This window comes from Dermacentor silvarum, chromosome 1 (genome assembly GCF_013339745.2).
Source record: "Dermacentor silvarum isolate Dsil-2018 chromosome 1, BIME_Dsil_1.4, whole genome shotgun sequence".
In the NCBI taxonomy this organism is placed as follows: Eukaryota; Metazoa; Arthropoda; class Arachnida; order Ixodida; family Ixodidae; genus Dermacentor; species Dermacentor silvarum.
Genome location: NC_051154.1, coordinates 179,596,197 through 179,615,914, shown reverse-complemented (window position 1 = coordinate 179,615,914; position 19,718 = coordinate 179,596,197). Strand labels below are relative to the sequence as shown.

General features: G+C 43.6%; 1 protein-coding gene across 2 annotated transcripts in view; it reads left to right on the top strand.

Moving 5' to 3' along the window:
- Positions 1 to 19,718, top strand: part of LOC119436468 (calcium-activated potassium channel slowpoke) — a 194,084-nt gene that overhangs the window by 129,198 nt on the left and 45,168 nt on the right. For both annotated transcript variants that reach the window (XM_049657971.1, XM_049657966.1), the window contains exons 6-13: positions 3,430 to 3,526; positions 7,652 to 7,763; positions 10,049 to 10,200; positions 12,167 to 12,334; positions 14,212 to 14,303; positions 17,698 to 17,808; positions 18,584 to 18,689; positions 19,249 to 19,401. In XM_049657971.1, coding sequence (XP_049513928.1) covers positions 3,430 to 3,526; positions 7,652 to 7,763; positions 10,049 to 10,200; positions 12,167 to 12,334; positions 14,212 to 14,303; positions 17,698 to 17,808; positions 18,584 to 18,689; positions 19,249 to 19,401 — 991 coding nt within the window. The remainder of the gene's footprint in view (positions 1 to 3,429; positions 3,527 to 7,651; positions 7,764 to 10,048; positions 10,201 to 12,166; positions 12,335 to 14,211; positions 14,304 to 17,697; positions 17,809 to 18,583; positions 18,690 to 19,248; positions 19,402 to 19,718) is intronic.

The following is a 19,718-nucleotide window of genomic DNA, read 5'->3' as shown; positions in this document are numbered from 1 at the left end:
CAATCAGGTCAGTCTCTCGTGTAAATGCCAGTAAAATGTGCGACAGTTCATTGAGCACTATTCGCAGTCAGAAAAACTAGCAGTTCTGCTCATTCGTGAGAAAACCCTCTTCTTCCCATGCTGTCCAGAAGCCTCTCCCTTTTCACAACAGAAGCGCTTTCAGAACCAGATGACGTGCTCAATGTGGCCCACTTCATTTTATTCAGTGTGAGATGGAGAAGCAGCACGGCCGACCTTAAGTACCGATGCAGGGCCGACCCCGTTCTTACTAGGCATAGGAGAGTGGCTTCCGCGCGGCTAAGTTCCTTTACAACACAAGGCTGATGCGGCGATTCCAAATGTTTTCCATGGCATCCACAACTTGTTGCGCAGGAAGATAGCATTGTTGTTCGTCGAATGTTGAGCTTTTTGTTTCCTTTTTGAACACACAATTACGGTAGTATAAAGCGCGAATACTGAAGCTTGCGGTTAACTTGCAAGTAATGCAGTTCTTCATTGAGATAGGAGTTACCAAAATAATTATTGAAGTCTCTTGAGTTAGCAAGACGATTTAGATACAAACTTGAACCACGTCGGCATAATACTCCGTCAGATTTACTCCGTAAGCTGTGTGCTGCTGCATCCTAAATTCGTCGTATTGCGGGAGTACGTGCAAAGTTACAAAAGCGAAATAAAAAGGTCCATGCAAAATACACGGTTAGCACTTTGCGGCATAATAGTTGAAATCCCGTGCGACTTCGACATGTATAATCACGGTGTTGCGTGTTTGTCTAATTTGTGTGAGTGTTCTGCGTTCTTCATACGCATTGGCTTTAAATCACGCTGCGATATCTTGAGGGCCCCAAAGAATGACATTTATAGAGCATCTTAAGCTAACAGGGAAATGACGTGAATACAGGTTACGATATGACTTTACAACTACTACGTATATTAAAATATTGTCGCGCTTCGAAGAAAAAAAGCAGCAAATTTGCGCCTTGTCATACGCCACGAGAGCATATGCAGAATCGAACTGCCGCGAACATATAGACTTGGGCTGGTTGGTACTGACAGTTTAATGTCGCTGTACAACACAGAAAAGAAAGAAGACAGAGGAACAAAGTTTCACAACACTCATGTGACACAATGCACATAAAGGAAGTTTCAGTGGCAACGCGATGAGCAGAGCAACCGAGTACACAATTTTATTTATTAGAAAGTCGAAATCACATGCCAATGAACAATGAACTTAATATGTGACTTGCTTCCAACCAAATTCAGAGCTTCAGCTGCAAGGGATGACAATATGAACTAGTTGAGCGGCCGTCAGAGAGCTAATACAGCATTTATGGATTGACCGGCAGGCTCGGCGTATGTGAATTTTTTTTTCGCGTCTATTGCCAGTAGTGCAATCAAACATAAGGCGCCGTGTCATGGGCCTTAATAACGAAAGTTGCGAGACACTGAGACATCACCGTTGGAACGGGGCTACTCACTGACCCAAGCTAGGCCCCATGCAAAAGGGTGTCGCCGCTGCAAATCGTACGCGAGGAGAAACAACCAGCGTGTTTCACGCAGCGTGGTATGGTAATAAATTTCCAGACCAGTTGACAAGCACGGGCCAGTGGAACGGCTCTCCCGGGCAGCATCAAAACCCTCGGCTGTATCTGCATGGCGCCGCTGCCATAGGAGATGTGGCTCCCCGGAGCGCCATTCACTTCGGTCCACAAAAAGGCGGAATGAATGTGAGGCCGTCAGAATTGTCAGAAGTTAGCCGATGAGCCTGATTTAACCGTATGCTCCAATGCTAAATATCGTCCCGTGATGTTTGTTGAATGAAGCCTTTCGTTTCTGGTGCTTGAAATGCTTGCTGCGCGTGCCATGTAGCAATGTCTTGTCCATGCGTGTGTGTCGCAAATCGAGCGTCAGCCGTTGATGTAGGTTTATGCAGGGTAGTGAATTATGGCGCTCATTTATACACCCGAAGTGTTGGTCGTGCGCGTGCGTACTATGACATACATCATCTTTGAAAAAATGTAGATATAATAAATGAAGACACTTGTTTTTAGCTGTTTGCTCAAGTTTTTGGACTTGGACAGACGACAGTATAAAAGAGACCGTTATGGGCTACTAAGCTGGTGACTTGAACGGAACATATCTAGTTATTTTCGTTTTATTGTTTTGTGTATTGTGATTCGTGCCGTATAATGATACTCAAGGGATGTAAGATGCATAAGAGTAAAAAAAATCAAATTTTCATAACTGGCATAATTGCAAACACTTTGCCGCGTAACTGTGTTGTAGCATTGTATAAGTTTCGTACTTTGGTTTCATTTTTTTTTTGTTCACTTCATCTAAGTGCGTGCTGTGTGTTCGTAGCTTGCGCTGCTTTCATATTTTCGGACTGGTGCATGCATTTTGTCCCCGAGCTGGCCTGCTCTGCGTGCATCCCTGAATGTAGAAATAATTGCCTGCAACTAAAAAATAAAAGCCACACCGCTGCGTGCGCATGCGCGGATGCATGTGCATGCTCGCCGACCCTGCAAGTCTCGTGCAAGTCTTGTGAAATTGTGTCTGCTGTGTTTGGGGTGTATCGTGGCTCGAGGTGCCTTGCAATGATTGTGTGCCCTTCCAAAGATCCAAGTTTCAAAAATAAAGAAAGTGCTTGGTTCTCTCTCTTTTGAAACTTGCACTATCGCTGTGCTCATGCCAGTTTCTCCTTTTGTGAAAATGAGGAAAAGTTACGCTTTCAGTCTGGCCCTAGCAGAGGCCTAACATTAACCACGTACACAACGCGGCGTGTCTCTGTACCACACTGCCTGAAGCTTGGATCTTCTGTGAAATGTTTGACCCTTCGGCCGTTCAATACTTCGCGCTGTCTCCGCTGTCTTTGCTGTGAGACGCTGTTCCAAGGCGTCTCTGCACCCGAATGATCTGAGAGGAAATTCGGTTGCTATACCTTCGCTGCGTCTACCAGGAAATTGGAAGCTAAGGAAAAATAAATGTTTTCGTTCTTATCATTGCTGCTCGATTTTAGCGCACCTCCTGCTTTTTGCGGAGTCGCTTGGAAATAATGTCCGTGACTAGGAACCTGAGGTCAGTTAATGAAATTAACATTACTGATGAGACGCGATGTAATGACGAGAAAGGAATCACATGCAAAAATTCTTGCGCACGTGTAAACTACCACCAATTAGCACAGGGCTGATATCATAGTGCGTCTTGTCCGTATTTTGACAGCGCCACATGCTGCTATCTTGACGTACAAAGCATGTGATCAATACATAATCATGCCTCAGGCAAGATAAGTTGAACCGTCGTTCAATGATAGTATTGTGTGCAACGCAGTTGACACTTTAAAAAAGAAGCGGGACGAGTGATTCAAAGAACAGCGGCTGTATGTGTTACTGGGAACTAGAGTTTTTAACAGTGCCTACGCTCCTATTTCAGAGACGGAGTTGAGAAATGCCAGTCTTGGTCGACGAACACAACGCAGCAAATAGATCTAGCTCTGAATATATTCTTCATGGTCTATTTTTTTATACGTGTGAGTATAAAGATTCTATTTGTCACATATATTCGGTTAAAATAACTCACCAGTGACCCGAGCATGTAAAAAGCGACATGTAGGTGATTCAATATCTTTCGCTGACGGCTTGGGTCGAGAAAAGCAACGTTCAATTAGTGTCAAGTAACTAAAAAAAGCCTTCAAGTCTCAGAACAAGACTGCGTCATTGAAACAGCATGGCTTGAATTACAGAATTGGGTAAAGCGGGTCGACCTGAAGAGTAATTCGCCTTACGGTTCCAGTTGCTATAGTGGGGCCATCTAGGCGCAAAATCCAAAATCGGGGCTCGCGTTCAATACTCAGTGCGACGACTGCCGGCTCCTATCTTGTGCCGTGGAATTGTGCTGATGAGACTACACGTACACAGAACGAAAAGAAAAAGAAGCTGGAGCTTCGACGAAAGCTCATTCAGTGCCCCAGTGAGATGAACATATTTGGGTGATCGACACGACCTATTCAATTGGCAGAGCAGATTAGACGTACTATCGACCAAAAAAAATTTACGGACCAAGGAATGTGACAAAAAGCTGAATATCTCCGAAGCCTCAAAACGAAACGAAGCTTGGTATTCCCATTTCCAGCCTCTACTGGTATATGTGAACAACATTGTGATGTACGGTTACACTGGGTACTGTTAATAAAGGCTGCTCAGATATTTAGCGTTTTCTGAGATCCTGTGGTGCATAAACTTTTTTGGTCGATAGTAAATCGCATGCCATTTAAAACCAGCGCATGAACAAGCGCGATTTTGCAACTCGGTCTACAACCTGTAAGAGAACATACAGGTTGTCCCAACTAAATGTTAACACAAAGTAACAAGGGCTCTGTGTGTGTGTGTGTGTGTGTGTGTGTGTGTGTGTGTGTGTGTGTGTGTGTGTGTGTGTGTGTGTGTGTGTGTGTGTGTGTGTGTGTGTGTGTGTGTGTGTGTGTGTGTGTGTGTGTGTGTGTGTGTGTGTGTGTGTGTGTGTGTGTGTGTGTGTGTGTGTGTGTGTGCGTGCGTGCGTGTGCGTGCGTGCGTGTGTGTGTGTGTGTTCGTGCGTGCATGCGTGCGTGCGTGTGTGTGTGTGTGTGTGTGTTCGTGCGTGCGTGCGTGCGTGTGTGTGTGTGTGCGTGCGTGCGTGCGTGCGTGCGCGCGTGTGTGTGTGTGTGTGTGTGTGTGTGTGTGTGTGTGTGTGTGTGTGTGTGTGTGTGTGTGTGTGTGTGTGTGTGTGTGTGTGTGTGTGTGTGTGTGTGTGTGTGTGTGTGTGTGTGTAAATGAGTGAGGTAAGTGCTTTCGCGCGTGCGTTGTGTGACGTCACACGTAGGTGGTGCCGGCTATGCTATCCTACTTCTCTGAGACATGCATAAAAGAGCTACAAATGCTAAAAACGAAAAGGAAGGATGACACAAAGATACCAGTGCCAAAGTTCCCAAAACACAAATCTCTCATCGCAAACACAACACTCGCGAACGCGGAAGAAAAATCGTCATGTCTCATGAGCAATCTCAAAACGCTTGGCTCTCGCACACTGAAAGAAACCATACATTGGATCACCTCTGGATACGCCTCAGTAGAAACACAACTGACCCGCCGCAGCGGCTTAGCGGCTCTGGTGTTGCGCTGCTAAGCACGAGGTCTCAGGATCAAATCCCGGCCGCTGCGGCCTCGTTTCGATGGGGGCTAAATGCAAAAACGCCCGTGTTCCGTGCATTGGGGGTACTTTAAAGATCCCCTTCTGGTCAAAATTAATCCGGAGTCCCCCACTACGGCATGCCTCATAATCAAATCGTGGTTTTGGCACGTAAAACCTCAGAATTCAATTCAATCCAGGAACACAACTGCACATTTCTAACAATATAAATGACATCGTGAATATATTCATGCAAATGCAGTACACCAGGTGTCTCTTTTTTTAAGACTATACAGAACATCTCAAAATCGCTTGTGGCAGATAGCACAATTTTAGCCCTTGATCTTGTCTACCGAAGAGATTAACATAACTTGCAAGAGAAATCGCAATGTATAATAGAATCATTAACAAAGTTTCACTTAAAATGCTAACCAATTACTTTACGGCACGTATTGCAATTTAAAATTGTTCCAATTGGACGAAATTCTCAGGATGATATCAGTTTCGAGATATTCATTCGCAAAATACATTGGCGCTCCAGTCATTTCTGTGCCGCAATGCATAAAGCGGCGTTTTGTCAAAAAATAAAAGGTTCCACAGTTGATTTTTACCGAAAGTTTAACGGCGCGATAACGAAACCAGTGCCTTCCTCAGAATTTGTTCCAAGTTAATATGTCTTGAAACCTCACAGGCTACAATTCGTAAATTGCAATATTTGCCGCAAACAATTAGTCGGAAACGTAATTAGTATTTTTAGTTAATTAGTCAATTAGTCATTTACATTTACTGTCTGAGTAATGCCCGCCTCTTTGAGCAATCCAGTTCAAGAATTAAGAGTATTTATATCTGCCACGTGCAAACAATTTGCAAAAAAAATTATACCCGCCACGGTAGCCCAGTGGCTATGGCGGTCGCATTTCTATGGGGCGAAATGCAAAAACGCTCGCGCACTTAGTGTTAGCTGCACGTTAAAGGACCCTACGTGGTCAAAATTATTCCGAAGTCCCCCACTCTGACGTGCCTCATATACATCTCGTGGTTTTTGTACGTTATTAATACCCCAGAATTGAGCTTATTTTAATTAAAATTCTGTATAGTCTAAACGACACCTGGTACGTCTAATTCCAGCAGGATGAGTATAAGAAGTACACAGAGAAATATGACGTTTTAATTAGACGAAAAGTAACATAACAAGATTCAATAATTTTTAGAGATTTCTGATTCCTCCATAAATATACTAATCCGCGTGTACCACTGCGTTGATATTATTTTTATAACTACACACTCAATATTTTTGCTAATGATATCGGCCTCACGGCGACGGTGCGCTGGAACTTCTTGCAAATTCTAGTTGTCGGTATAATTATGCTTGTACCTAATTAATGATGTGACTGTATAGCTACTTTGATTTTTCCTTTCATGATCATCTTGTGGGGTAGCCAGCGGCACCGACAAGTGCCAACATTACGTCAATACAGATACACATATAGACGTGCCAGGAATATCCTGTTTTCCGTTTGCAAAACTTACATTGGAGGCTCATGAAGCGTGTAGCGAAAGTTAGGCTCTGCGATAAATATGGTAGAGACTTTTCAATACGAACCAAAAGACTTTCTATTTGACACGTCGGTCAATGAGTGATAAATTAAACGTTAATAAATAACATCAGTCACTCCCTAACTAAGCACATACGTTAATTAGGAAAAGAAAGAAGAGACTACGGTAGGCGATATCTGAAGCTGACATTCTATGAAAAAGAGAAGGCCTGTTTTAGAGCTTTTGGTCGAAATATTCGTTGTGTCTGTCGTTCTGTGCCGCGCTCAGCAATCTGTGTGACCCCCTCCCCCCTTTGCGGTTTTGTGCTCTACATATTCGTGGGGGTGAGATCTCACTGCGAAACGACTGTATAATTTATTTGCTATTATTTATTATTTATTACATACTGCAGGCGCTGAACTGACCCAAGTAAGGTAGGCAAGAAAAAAAAGTGCAACTATGCAGTAGGATAGCCAGTACAAAGAACACATATTGAATATTTCAAGCAGGTTACTCTATGTGAATATTTGGTACATTTTTTGTCTGTTCCACTCGGTTATAGTTCTAGGAAAAAAGGAGTTCTTAAACGTATCGGTTCTTGCGAAGTACGGTGTTATGGAATGCAGCTTGATATGTCATTTTAGTCTAGTTCCTAGTGGTGACAAGTGCTCGTCAGGGTCTACAGCAAACTTTTTAGACAGGCAGGAGGGATATGAATTGGATTCGCAGAAATTTTCTGCGTAAGTACAGGGGTTGCATAGCGTTATCTTTCATTAGTTGGGAAGGGGAATCATGCCGCGAGTACATTGAGTAAATGAATCTGTCGGCTTTTCTCTGTATTCATTCAATTTTGACAATACTCTCGTCAGTGTACGGGTCTATATGCTTTTTTCCGTGTTCAAACATGAAACTGTGACGACATGCGGGTAATACTTTTGCCTTATTTTTCGCTTTACAGTTCATTGCGGCCAGCGATAAGTTATGGTTCATGTTGGAGCTATATTCATTTGTTGATTACTTCACCATTCCGCCGTCCTTTGTTTCTATCTACTTAGACCGTACATGGATTGGTAAGTACTTTCTTACTTTAGGATCTTGTTCTATGCTTAGTTATAACGAGTATTGTGTCATGGCATACGTTGTCACATGCTTCAAACGTGATCACTTACTGACTTGTTTTCGTTCACAGCGACGACGCTATCCTTCGTGGATGCAACACAGTGTACTACTTGTGTATGTGCAAATGCACTGTGCCAAAGTTAACGTTAACAAATTTTTTAGCACATTGCATGAAAATGTTAGTGTTGTACAATTCGACCATATTACACAAAATTGCAAGAACTCAACTTGATATATACATATGTAGTTGTGCATAAGGAAATCACGCTGGCCCCGGTAGTATAATGAAGAAAAGAGAGTACGACGTACGTTGGATTTGCACACTATATTTTCCTAACGTTTCGGCTGCATGGTGGACCAACCTTCGCCAAAGCCTACATTTTCTTTGACGAAGGCTGGTCCACCAGCCGAAACGTTAGCAAAATATACTGTGCAAATGCAACGTTCGTCGCACTGTCTTTTCTTCATTATATATATATATATATATATATAGACTTAAACACGACAATTTCAGTAGAGAAGGTGTACAGCTTACTGAGGAGCGTTTCATCAATTTATTTCCAAAATGATAAGCGTCATGGTTTCAATTTTTCTGCGTTCAAAAGAAAATTTGCTTCATGGAGTCAAGTCGTTGCCATGTTTGTCTGTACGATCTCCAACTTTGTATTGAAGTTCTATAAGTCAGTGGTTATAACGATAACATATTAATATTTACTGATTAGTTAATGAGGCCCATTGCGAAAAATATTCTGAGTTGCTCAGCAGAACAGCGAACAATACTGCGTTAGTTACTGCGTCGCTTAGTGCGCACCTGCCTTTTTATAAGGCTTGGCACAAATTATGTCAAACATAGATATTGGTGCGGTGTATTGTTTCTTGCTTCACTCCATCATCCTCCGGCATAGGCCGCCTCGAGTGATAATCAGTGATCGTGGGCTCAGATTCACTTCAGATGTTGTGGAAGAACTACTATGCTTGTGCGCTTCTATCTTCCGACATTCGACTTCATACCATCCCCAAACCAATGGACTTACAGAGCGTGCCAACCGAACGCTTACCAACATGCTTGCAATGTATGTCGCGTCGGATCAGAATTAGGATGAGATTCCACCGTTTATGACGTACGCTTTCAACACTGCGTACAACGCGGCGGCCGTGTATACAACACACATAAGCAAAGTTAGACTTACATGCACCAGAATTTCCCGATGAAATGTTTGCGCTCAACCACAAGCCATCCATGTATTTTAGTGACACTCCGTAGTCGCAGTCTACTGTACGTTCCCAAGTAGAATACAACGCACATTACAGTTTGCTATAGTACAGGGCCCAGACAGAATATAGCTACGCTATTGGTACTGGGGCAGTATAGTCTTTATTCAAAATTCAACGCCCACTCTATGAATGACCAAACTTGAGTTCAAAATGAGTAGTTGGCTACATATCAGAGTTAGGTTGAATTCTTTCATGTGGCTGATTGGCTTCTTCTGCACGTGCGCTTGAACAGTAAAAGCGGTGTTTAAAAGTACGTGGATGCTTCGAATGAATCAGTTGTAAGTCCCGCGACTGTGTGTGTGTGTTTGCCTCCCTCTGGTCCTGCGTCTTAGCTTTTTTTTCGCCGGTGTTTTTCGGCTTAGAACATGAACCAACTAGCCCAGCAATTCGCGCTTCTAAGATACCTGTCTAGTAGGGTAAAAGCGAGTCTCAAGCACCAAAATGTGTAAGGCGTCAGGTTCAACCTCTGGCCACGGCGGCTGTATTGAAATGGGGCGAAATGCAAGCATGTCCATGTGTTCAAATTTCAGTGTGCATAAAATACTCCAGGTGACCAAGATTATTCTGAGCCCTTGGCCTACAGTATGTTGTAAATAAAATGGAATAAGCTACAGCGTCTGCAATACCCCTTACTTGCAATAGGACATAAACACACATCGAATGTTATTATTGCATTTAAAGCAATTCGAAGGCCGTTGTACACTATCAAAACTCTGCTGGAACTGAGTAGGATGCTGTCAAATGCATAAGCTTGGAGCGCAGCTGAAGTACGTGCGGCACTTCGATACGCTGTCGGCTATCGTCTGTTTGTTTTATCGCATAGCAGAGCGAAGAAGCCCCTTTGATTTGATTTTCACCCGAGTGAAGGCTAGGTAAGGGCTGTTCTTTCACTGTAATTTGATGTGGCTGGAATTGCATGCTAATACTAGACGACAGCAAAAGTGAGAATGTGCTTTTGCAGGCCTCCGTTTTCTGCGAGCCCTGCGAATGATGTCTGTCCCAGACATCTTGCAGTACCTGAACGTCCTCAAGACAAGCAGCTCTATCCGACTCGCCCAGCTCGTCTCCATCGTCATCAGCGTCTGGCTGACTGCCGCGGGAATTATCCATTTGGTAAGCTCATCCCTCGCCAGCACGTTCCGCAGGCAGGCTCCTTTCGTCTTGTACACAGACTGTAGACCTACACGGATAGCGTCGCTCTCAGACTGGTTGGTCTGTCGTAGAGCATCTCCTGCACAAACTTTTCTGTGACTCCTCATATTTCTGATCTACACCAAAGCTTTAGTATGGCTGCACCAGCGGAAAGATTGCTTCAAATGTGTGGCACACCCACTCATTAAAAAGTTCACTATACCAATGATTACTGACTGATTTTGGAAATCGCTTGTTGCATCACAGGCCCACGTCAAGGTTTTAATTGCCTGTTTGTAGGGCCTGGGGCATTGCTTGGTTCGTATTTCTTCCCGTATCTGCCATTTAATTTCAGTATCTCGTTAAGCAACAATAGCAAAAAAGAGCGTCTTATCCCTCTTCTCTAGACTCATGCGACCAGCTACTTATTGCTGCTGACATATAGCCAAGTAAAATATTACCAAATTAAAATGACATACTTTCACTTTGGCCAAGAAAACATTAAAAAAAACCGAGCAAGCACCTGCATGATAATTTTTTTTCACGTATTCTGTGCACAATTCAGAAGAGTTGCGTTCAGAGTGCAGCTAGTTATTAAGTACGGAATAAGTTGGATCATGTACATCAAACAATGATTGGATGGCGCAAGTATTTTTAATCATGCTGATAACTATCGACCAAATAGTCTCATGAAAAAAAAAACGCTTCATGGCAGGACACGGCACAGCATTACTAGGAAAAGATTTCGAATATTTGCGAGTATAAGTACTTTTAGGCAACATTGTCAGCACGACTAATATAAGGCCCTTTATCTAAGATTGTTTATAGTACACAATATATATTTGTCAGATATGATCACTGGTGGGTGTTTCCGCCGCGTGGGAACTCTATGTACACCTGATCCCACTTGTGGGGACACATAACACATAATTTAATTGTTTGGAGCCAAGATGCTGCCACTTTTGCAAACCGGCTCCGAACAAAGCGACCAACAGCGTGACTTGATAATCTGTGCTATTTTGCTGGCTTCTCCAAGGCATTGCGAAATTAATTGGGGTTCGCGCATCTTTCTATGCCGAGCCACCCTTCACTCAAAGCATTAGTAGCAATAGTTATAGGAGGTTGTTGGTTTAAAAAGGGAAATACGTAGTAACATGCAGTGTTTTATATAAATGACACGCCAGTGGTGTCGATATATGTGAAAAAAAAAAAACTGGAAAGTTAGACAGCTGTACAAAATATGAATATAGAGAGACACAAACGGATGAATACAGACTGCCTGCCTTATTACTTTGCCTTTATGCATTCACGCAGCAGTCTAATTTCATAAACACGAACCAATTAGCCTTCCAAAAAGTTATACGCAAATAGGAAATGGAAAAAGTATTTTCTACTCGCATTTATTCTACTCGCATTTGACCACATGGCACCAAGGTTATTACTATGCTTACAATGAGGATCATTTATTGCGGAGCGAGGGTGTGTTCCCGCCCGCTCGCCTTCCACAAGAACTCCGCATTAAAAGAAAACAAATGCTCTCCAACCTTCTGAAGTTTGTTGAGAGCAAAGTGGAAGTTTTGTTGCTAATTTTAGTCCTGAATGCTTTGAACGCGTTCATTTGGTAAATGTGCCAGTCGCTGGACGTTAAGTTAGTCCGTCGACGAGGTTTAAAATGTGACCATTGTTCGGTTCCTGTTCGTTCAGGACATGGTTGGATATCATTAGAGAAACAACTTGGCGGAGACGAAACAGAGCAAAAACATGGGAAATAGCGTGGGCAAGATGACGAACGACACAGCGCTTTTTCCTTCGTTCTGTGGTTCTGCGCTGTTTTGCCCGCGGGAATGCCCTTATTCAAGAGCAACTTGTCCTTATTACAAGCAACGCTCAAATCAACTACTGTACATGGTTCTTTGCTCCTGGTAACGCCTGACTATTTGTTCCCTAGTTGGAGAATTCTGGCGACCCTCTGGACTTCGCCAATGCTCGCAAGTTGACGTACTGGGAGTGTGTGTACTACCTTATCGTAACAATGTCCACTGTGGGTTATGGTGACGTATACTGTCAGACAACACTGGGACAAGTCTTCATAGTACTCTTCATACTGGTTGGCTTGGTAAGTAACGGCCATCAGGATCATCTTATTTGACTTTTCAATGCCTGTATGCTCTCTTAAAAAGAATCAATACAATACAGTAGTTATGACTTTGATCTGGCTACCTTCTGCGTTATATCGGCAGCCTTGCAGTTATGGTGCCTACATCATTCGTGATAACATAGTATTTTGCAACACACCGAGCAGCATGCGTGTCTATAAAGTGTAAAAACGGGTGCCAGTAACCGCAACACCCTCGCATTCTGAAAGCTCTCAAACTGAATTATTGAGTTTTGCTCTTGGAAGGCCTCATACCCTTATAGCTTTTCCGTGACTAGCTAAAAAGGAATAAAAAATAAAGGCACCGAGTATTTCACAGAGACTTCCATGTGAATTTCTTTTATCATGCGTTTCCGTCATCATGATGACAGGATTCAAATCCTGACATCATGGCACATGACAACGAAGAAAACTATGTGAAGTCACATTTGACGATTATTAAAGACTTCGATGACACGTGCGATGTTGTTGACTGATATGAGGTCTGGTTTGGATTGCTTATTGAGCTGTTCGGCCTATTATAAACCGCCTCTTGAAATGGCTAAACATGAATTCAAGATAGAGTATATGTTGTCTAATTGTGAACGCTTCTATAATGCTTTCCGGTGAACGAAGGCAAGACATCTCATGCGCTGTCAAAGCTGATATCACATTGTCGTTGAAGGACGTTACGGTCATAGCAATCTATTTAAAAAAGAAGTCATATGAGCAAATATTATTAGCCTACTGAGGAAATAAATACGGTCATCTTACGCACTACCTTTTATATATATATATATATATATATATATATATATATCCTTTTCTTATTGTAGTTCTGTCTTCCTAAAGTTACCTAGTTTATAGGCTTGCACGGCCGGTATGTCTGCTGCCGTATTTACTATTCCTCCTGCATCGCATATGCCGCACCAGATTTCACTCACATCGTAGAGTCTGCTGCACTTATTCGATAATGACAAAGGTCGCACATCTGAAGCTTGTCTGGGGAAAATATTGTGGCCAGCTACTCAGTTGCGGCAGGCTTGAATTACGGACGTTGGTTCAGCCTGATCGATAAATTTTGTTTGCACACTAAGATGCCGACCCGTAGTTGTGAGTGGAGTCTGATGCAAACACTCTTCTCGCTCCTGTCTTTCTCTGGATTTAGTTAAATTCCTTAAAGTGCTAGCTTTATTGTATTGTATTCGGGCAAGAAGTATGTATCATTAAGCGCAGGATGTGAGTAAACAATATTGCCCTTGTTAAAGCCATAGATCACGTTTTATATTCCAGTCTATTACACACACCAAAAAAATGTCTTTTTTTCATCATTAATTTTCTTTTTCGTTAAAGATGACATTGCACAAGCAGAGTTGTTATGCGCACGTGTTGTTTAACCAGTTTACTAGCCGTACGAGTGTCCATAGAAAACATCCTAGGTACTCAGCCAACGTTTCCAATGGCTTCCTGCTGCTGGCAGCGCTTCGGTAAGCGCAGTTCTTCAAAGTGTGCTTCGTAATAAGGGCAGCCCGCACCATAGCCTACCATTTGTAGTAGACTAACTGCGTGCATTGTTTTGAGCGATTTCAAATAATTACGGTTGTGCCTTGCTCGAGTGGGACAAGGTGCCACCGAGATGCTCTAAAGCACCGGGTTTAACCGCTTCGCCCATATCGCGGATAGCTGACTTAGTGTGTGGAGTGCACTTTTCGGGTGGTTTGTGCAGAAGTTGAAGAATGCGCTCCAAGAGGGGGAACAAATTTTCGAGCATGCTTAATGATGAGCGTCGCACGTCAGCGACCACCAGTCTGTTTGTTTTGTTGTGTTTTCTTTTTCTTTCTCTTTTTCTATTCTCGTAGGCCGTGTTTGCCAGTTGCATTCCTGAGATTCTAGAGTTGATAGGGACTAGGCCCAAATATGGCGGCGAGTACAGGCGGGAGCATGGGAAAAGGTACAGTGTGGGTGACTTGACCGTGTTGTGTCGTTTATTCACATATCGGCAGGTCTCATGCGACGTGTGACGTGTGGCTCACCTTTGGTTTCTTCCTGCCACCGTTTGTTTGTTTGTTTCTATCTTCCTGTTTTGTTGATGTTTTCTTTGGCCGTCGTCCTGCGTCGTTCGTCGTCAGTATTGTGCCTCTCTTTCTCTCTCTCTCTCTTCATGCATGCCTTGTTGCCCTGCACGGCTTAGTGGTTGGTTGCTGGCCAGAAGGCGTTCATCGTTGCGAGCCGCATCTGGTGTCGTCACTTTGCACATTGGGCTGTGTGGCACGCTGCCCGCGGGGAAACACGCTCGTGGCGGCGGTACAGGTTCCAGGTCCGACCCTCGACTACACGCCGCGCTCTCAGCCACACACACCGCGGCCACTGCGTTTAATTATGCCGGACAACAGCGCTGGCCAAAGACTTCGTCATAAAAACATCAGCGCAGACGCGTGCCAACCGCTGCGCACAGTCTTTGGCACCGTAATCTCGCGACTAGCTTGTTGACCGCTTCAGGTACCGTGTACTTTTTGTTCTTGTTTTTCTGGGAGTGAAACAGGGGAGTGATTTTCCGTTGTCAAAATAAACGACATTTCCAAAAAAAAAAAACGAGTGTGCTTGACCAGTCTTGTTTTGTCCAGGTCAAGGATCGGCTCTACGAACGATTTGTAGCTTTCGTGCAGCGCAGCATGCAGGCACTCAGGTAGCATCAGGCACTGTTATTTGCCGCACAGATTGGTGCGTATGATATCAAGTATTTTATGGGGCTTTAACCCTTGAGAGACCGTTAGCTTATTTTTTAATAATTTGTTGTGGATTTCGTGCTCCTAAGCAAGTTCGTCTCGGTGATTTCTGGTTCTTCTCAGTAGGGCCTTTTTTTGTGTGCGTCTCGTTACAAGCGATTAGCTTACTTTAACCCTTTCGTCTGAATTTCCTGCCCTGCAGTCTGTGGATGCCTCCTTCGTCCTTTCACAACGTATGAGGAGGGTGCTTCTTTTGCTCCCCCTTAAAACCAGCAGCAGGTAGTGTCCGGTGCGGTCGCTACCTATGCCAAGCAGCTAGACAGCGAGAACCTGCACCTATGTGCGAAGAATCGTGCTGCAGATTCAACTTATCAACGACTCCGAGCAACGGTGCTTTTTGAAGTTATCACGCGTGCTGACTCCACCGCGTAACAAAATAAAATAAAGAAGGAAACAAAGATAAAGAAAAGTTTTTGCTTGTGCTGGCTGTTCAAGCATCTGTTGAGCGTTTCTACTATTTTGACTTTTCTTTCTTTCCTGATCCTCCTTTTTTTCCCGCTAAACCCGGCTTTGCGTTATTTCTTTTTCTGCGGCGAGGCCGTTCAGAGCAGGACAGGAACCGAGGAGTTCTTTGTGGGTTCAGTGTATTGCCGTCTCGGACAGGCGTTGCCTGGTGCTGGTTGAGTGCCTCTTTCTATCTCTTTCTCTTTCCTGTCTTTCCCTCATCTTTCCCCGTCTCTCCCTCTCTCTCTCTCTTTTTTTTCCTCCTTTTGCTGTCCGGCTGTTGCGATAGGCCGTGTTCGCTAGCTGTATACCGGAGATCATAGACCTAATTGGTTCAAGGCCAAAGTACGGTGGAACATTCAAGTCAGAAAGAGGACGAAGGTAACGTGTATTTTGTGGCACTGGTAGAAATGTAGTCTCTCTCTCTCTCTCTTTCTATAACCCTACTTCGTAGTGGTTTTTCGTTTTTCGACTGCCGAACTTCCCCTGCATGGTCTCTATGAGCACCCTGATATATGCGGACTTCTGAAGTCCGTTATTAATGTTTCAGCCAGTCCTAACACCGCGTCGCATAACGCCTGTTTCTTTTCTCGACAACTAACAAAGGAGGTTAATGATTGAGCATGGTGAGCACATCTATTAGTCGCTTGGTATCACGCAGCTCAGTGGCTCTGAGCCAAAAAAGCTCATTTAGATGCATGCGTCAAAAACATAATTAGTGTTGATGAGAACATCACAACCTCGCGGCCAAATCTCTTCGTAAGGGCGCGTCCGTACTGCGCCTCCTGACTCGCGAGTTATGATGATGCCGCAAAAAAATTAACAGGAGAGTAGTACGTAGTGTGTGCTATAGTGTTGCGTAGCTCTCCTGCTGGCATGCTATTCCACTATAAAAACGCTACGTGCCGTCTCGTAGATTGAGCACGAAAAACGTGACAGTGATTCAGCCGCGCCTTCCAGACAAACAGCGCGAATGGTTCTCAAAACGTTTTAGTTAATCATGTAGGAAATAACCAGAAAACTGCACAAGTATTAGAAGCGACTTTCCCCGCGAACATTCAGGCTCCACCGTAGTTCCCGCGATGTTCGTAGTTGCTGCTCGCTGCATGTCCTCACCCGCACGCCTGCATGTCTTTTCCTTTTTTGTTTTTAGACACAATGTAAATAAACGTTGCATGTTTGGTGCTTTGGCCTTCGTTATTTACAAATGTTTTTCGTGGCATCAAATGAAACCACGTTTTGTGTGCTGCCAGGCTGTGTTGTGTGCCATCTGCAGCAGGCTGTACAAGGTGCTGTCTGGGCCAGTTTGCTGTTGGCTTTGAAAATTGCCTGCCATGCCTACTGTGAATTTATCTGATGTCATTGCTCACGTGTACATAGGAGTTTTCATTTCTACACAAAGGATAGCTCGCGACAGTGTTGATGAGCCATTCATATCAGCTTTTTCTACTTTTTTTTTCGGAGCTTAGTGATATCACCATCGCTGTACGATTATGTGGCAGATTAAAGCAAAGCCTTGGGAATGTAACCACTGCAATTTGTTGAGGTACAAGTCTGAAACAACAGTAACAATTTACTGAAAGCCTTCTGCATTGTTCCCATGGTTTTGCTCTGCTGCCAGTAAAGTGTACATTACTTTGATATTCCTAGATGCTCACACATAATAAAGAATTGTGTTTCCCTGAGCATGCGGCGGAAAAGGATGAATGGCAGGGCAGTAATGACATCAGCCTTAACGTGCACATATAAAAGTATATAAAGCTTTTATTGCCTGATGTGTAAATTCTATTGTTTCATCTTTACCGTTTTTTACGCGTCGTTTAATATTACGACAGGAAATGTGTAATAGGAATTTTGTCTGTGCATTTTGATCACGAGCATTGTAATTCAGATGTACCCTTCACGCCCCCCACCCTCCCTCCCACCATCTTCCCTATGACGTATGGAATGCCGGAATTATCGTAAACGTCTTCATAAAAAAAACATAATTCACAAGCTTATTTTTTTGTTTTCTCAAGGCGCCGATAATTATGAGCATTTTACGGTTCTGTGCTTCCTGAATGTATTCAAGAAACTTGTATTGTTTACAGCACAGACCATTATTCTTGCTTACAGGCACATTGTCGTGTGTGGACACATCACCTATGAATCTGTGTCCCACTTCTTGAAAGATTTCCTCCATGAGGACCGAGAAGATGTAGATGTAGAGGTAGTTTTTTTACACAGGTAAGTGTCATCCTGTCGCCTCTTTTCAGCAGTCCGCACATCGATTGCGAAACACTTGTATTACAGTAATAGGTCACATTGTAAAAGTGAGTCGCTCTCTGCAGATTTTTTTGTACTTTTTTGCGTCACGAAATAGTTAATAACATTCCTCACGTTATTTTTGTTTAGTCTTCAACCATGATTCAGGAGCTTCCGATTCGGGAGCGGGGAATTAAGGACAATGTGTTTTATTTTATGCCTCATCGTCGCCAATTGTCTTCGCCCAGAAGTCTCCTCATTTAGCGAAAGAGCTGTTATGGTAATCTCAAGATCGACTTAAGTGACATCAACAGACTGGCCGATATTTGGCAGGAACAGTTATTTATTTATTTTTATTTTATCTGCGATACTGCCAGTCTCAGTGAGACCACAGCAGGTGGGCATTGTGTTAGACGGTTTTACAAAAAGAAACAAACAGCTTATGCGACATGGTACAGTAAAAGAAAAAAAAAGAAAATCTACTTTAAGTACTGCAAAAATCCCCAATGACGATGTGAAATACCATACTTTTGGTTAGTATAACAATATCACTGACGTGTCAGTGATATCCAGATATCCAGGGAATGTTATGGAACATGAACAGTAACTCACGTGCAGTAGATAAGCATAGCGAAAGAAAGATGGAACACACGTGGTTTGTTCCTTCCACAATATTCCATCACACTCGCTTAGCCTGCCCCTATCGCCTGTAACATAATCTAACAGTGCTGGCACTGTCGCTTTTTCTCGCTTGCAGAAAACCTCCAGACCTCGAGCTGGAAGGTCTGATAAAAAGGCATTTTACAACAGTGGAGTTCTTTCAAGGCAGCGTCATGAATCCAATTGACTTGCAACGAGTCAAGGTATTCATACATATATCTATAGACCTTGTATTGGAGTATCTTTTGTGTGTCTCTATATTTATATAAAGTTCGTGATGATTGAATCATGGGGGTCACTGAAACGTGCAACTTCTCTGTGACTATACCACGCATCTGTGAGTGTTTCGTTTGAGCATGCCACGGGTAGGAGGAGGAGGAATAAAATTTTATTGTGGAACCAGCACTTTATTATGGCCGGGCCTAAGCCTCCCATGAGGGGACGTCGAGGGCTTGCCTCGCCGCCGCCTCACGGGCGTGCTGGGTCGCCCAGGTTTGGTCGTCGAGGGCGGAGCTCCGCAGAGCCTCACGCAACCTCGACGAGAGGGTATTTACTCGTGTTTTACTGATTATTTGCCTCAAAGAGTAGCGAGTGCCCTCTGTATAGGCGCCAGCACCTCTTTTATTTTCATTTAAGAATGAAGTGCTTAATCACCAATGCACAGAGCCAATCGTAACATCCCACATGTAAAGTGGAACACGTGTTGCATCACCAGTTTGCGGGAACGGGTCAACTGACAAGCCTTGAAACCTTGATTCGCAGGTCCACGAGGCAGATGCATGTTTGGTGCTGGCAAACAAGTACTGTCAGGACCCGGATGCAGAGGACGCTGCCAACATCATGAGAGTCATCTCCATTAAAAACTATTCTGATGACATCAGGGTCATCATTCAGCTGATGCAGTATCACAACAAGGTGTGCATTTTACCGGGTCTTGAATTTGTTGCTTCACTTTGTGCTGAAAATGAAAAAAAAAAGAGTAAACCCCATGTATCCTGCTTTGCCAGCAACCTATACTTTGAAGGCCTTTACTACATCGATATTGAAAATCTGGCCGATTGAGCGTGCGCACGTTATCAAAAAACAATTCCAATGCAACTGGCTGAGATGTGCTCTTTACTAACAAAATAAAACGTCCTTTCCCCTTTTTTTTTCCCCTATAACGTCGCCACTCTCTTTTCATCGTTGCAGTCGCTACATTGTGGTTAAATGGTTTAGTTGAAACGAAGAGG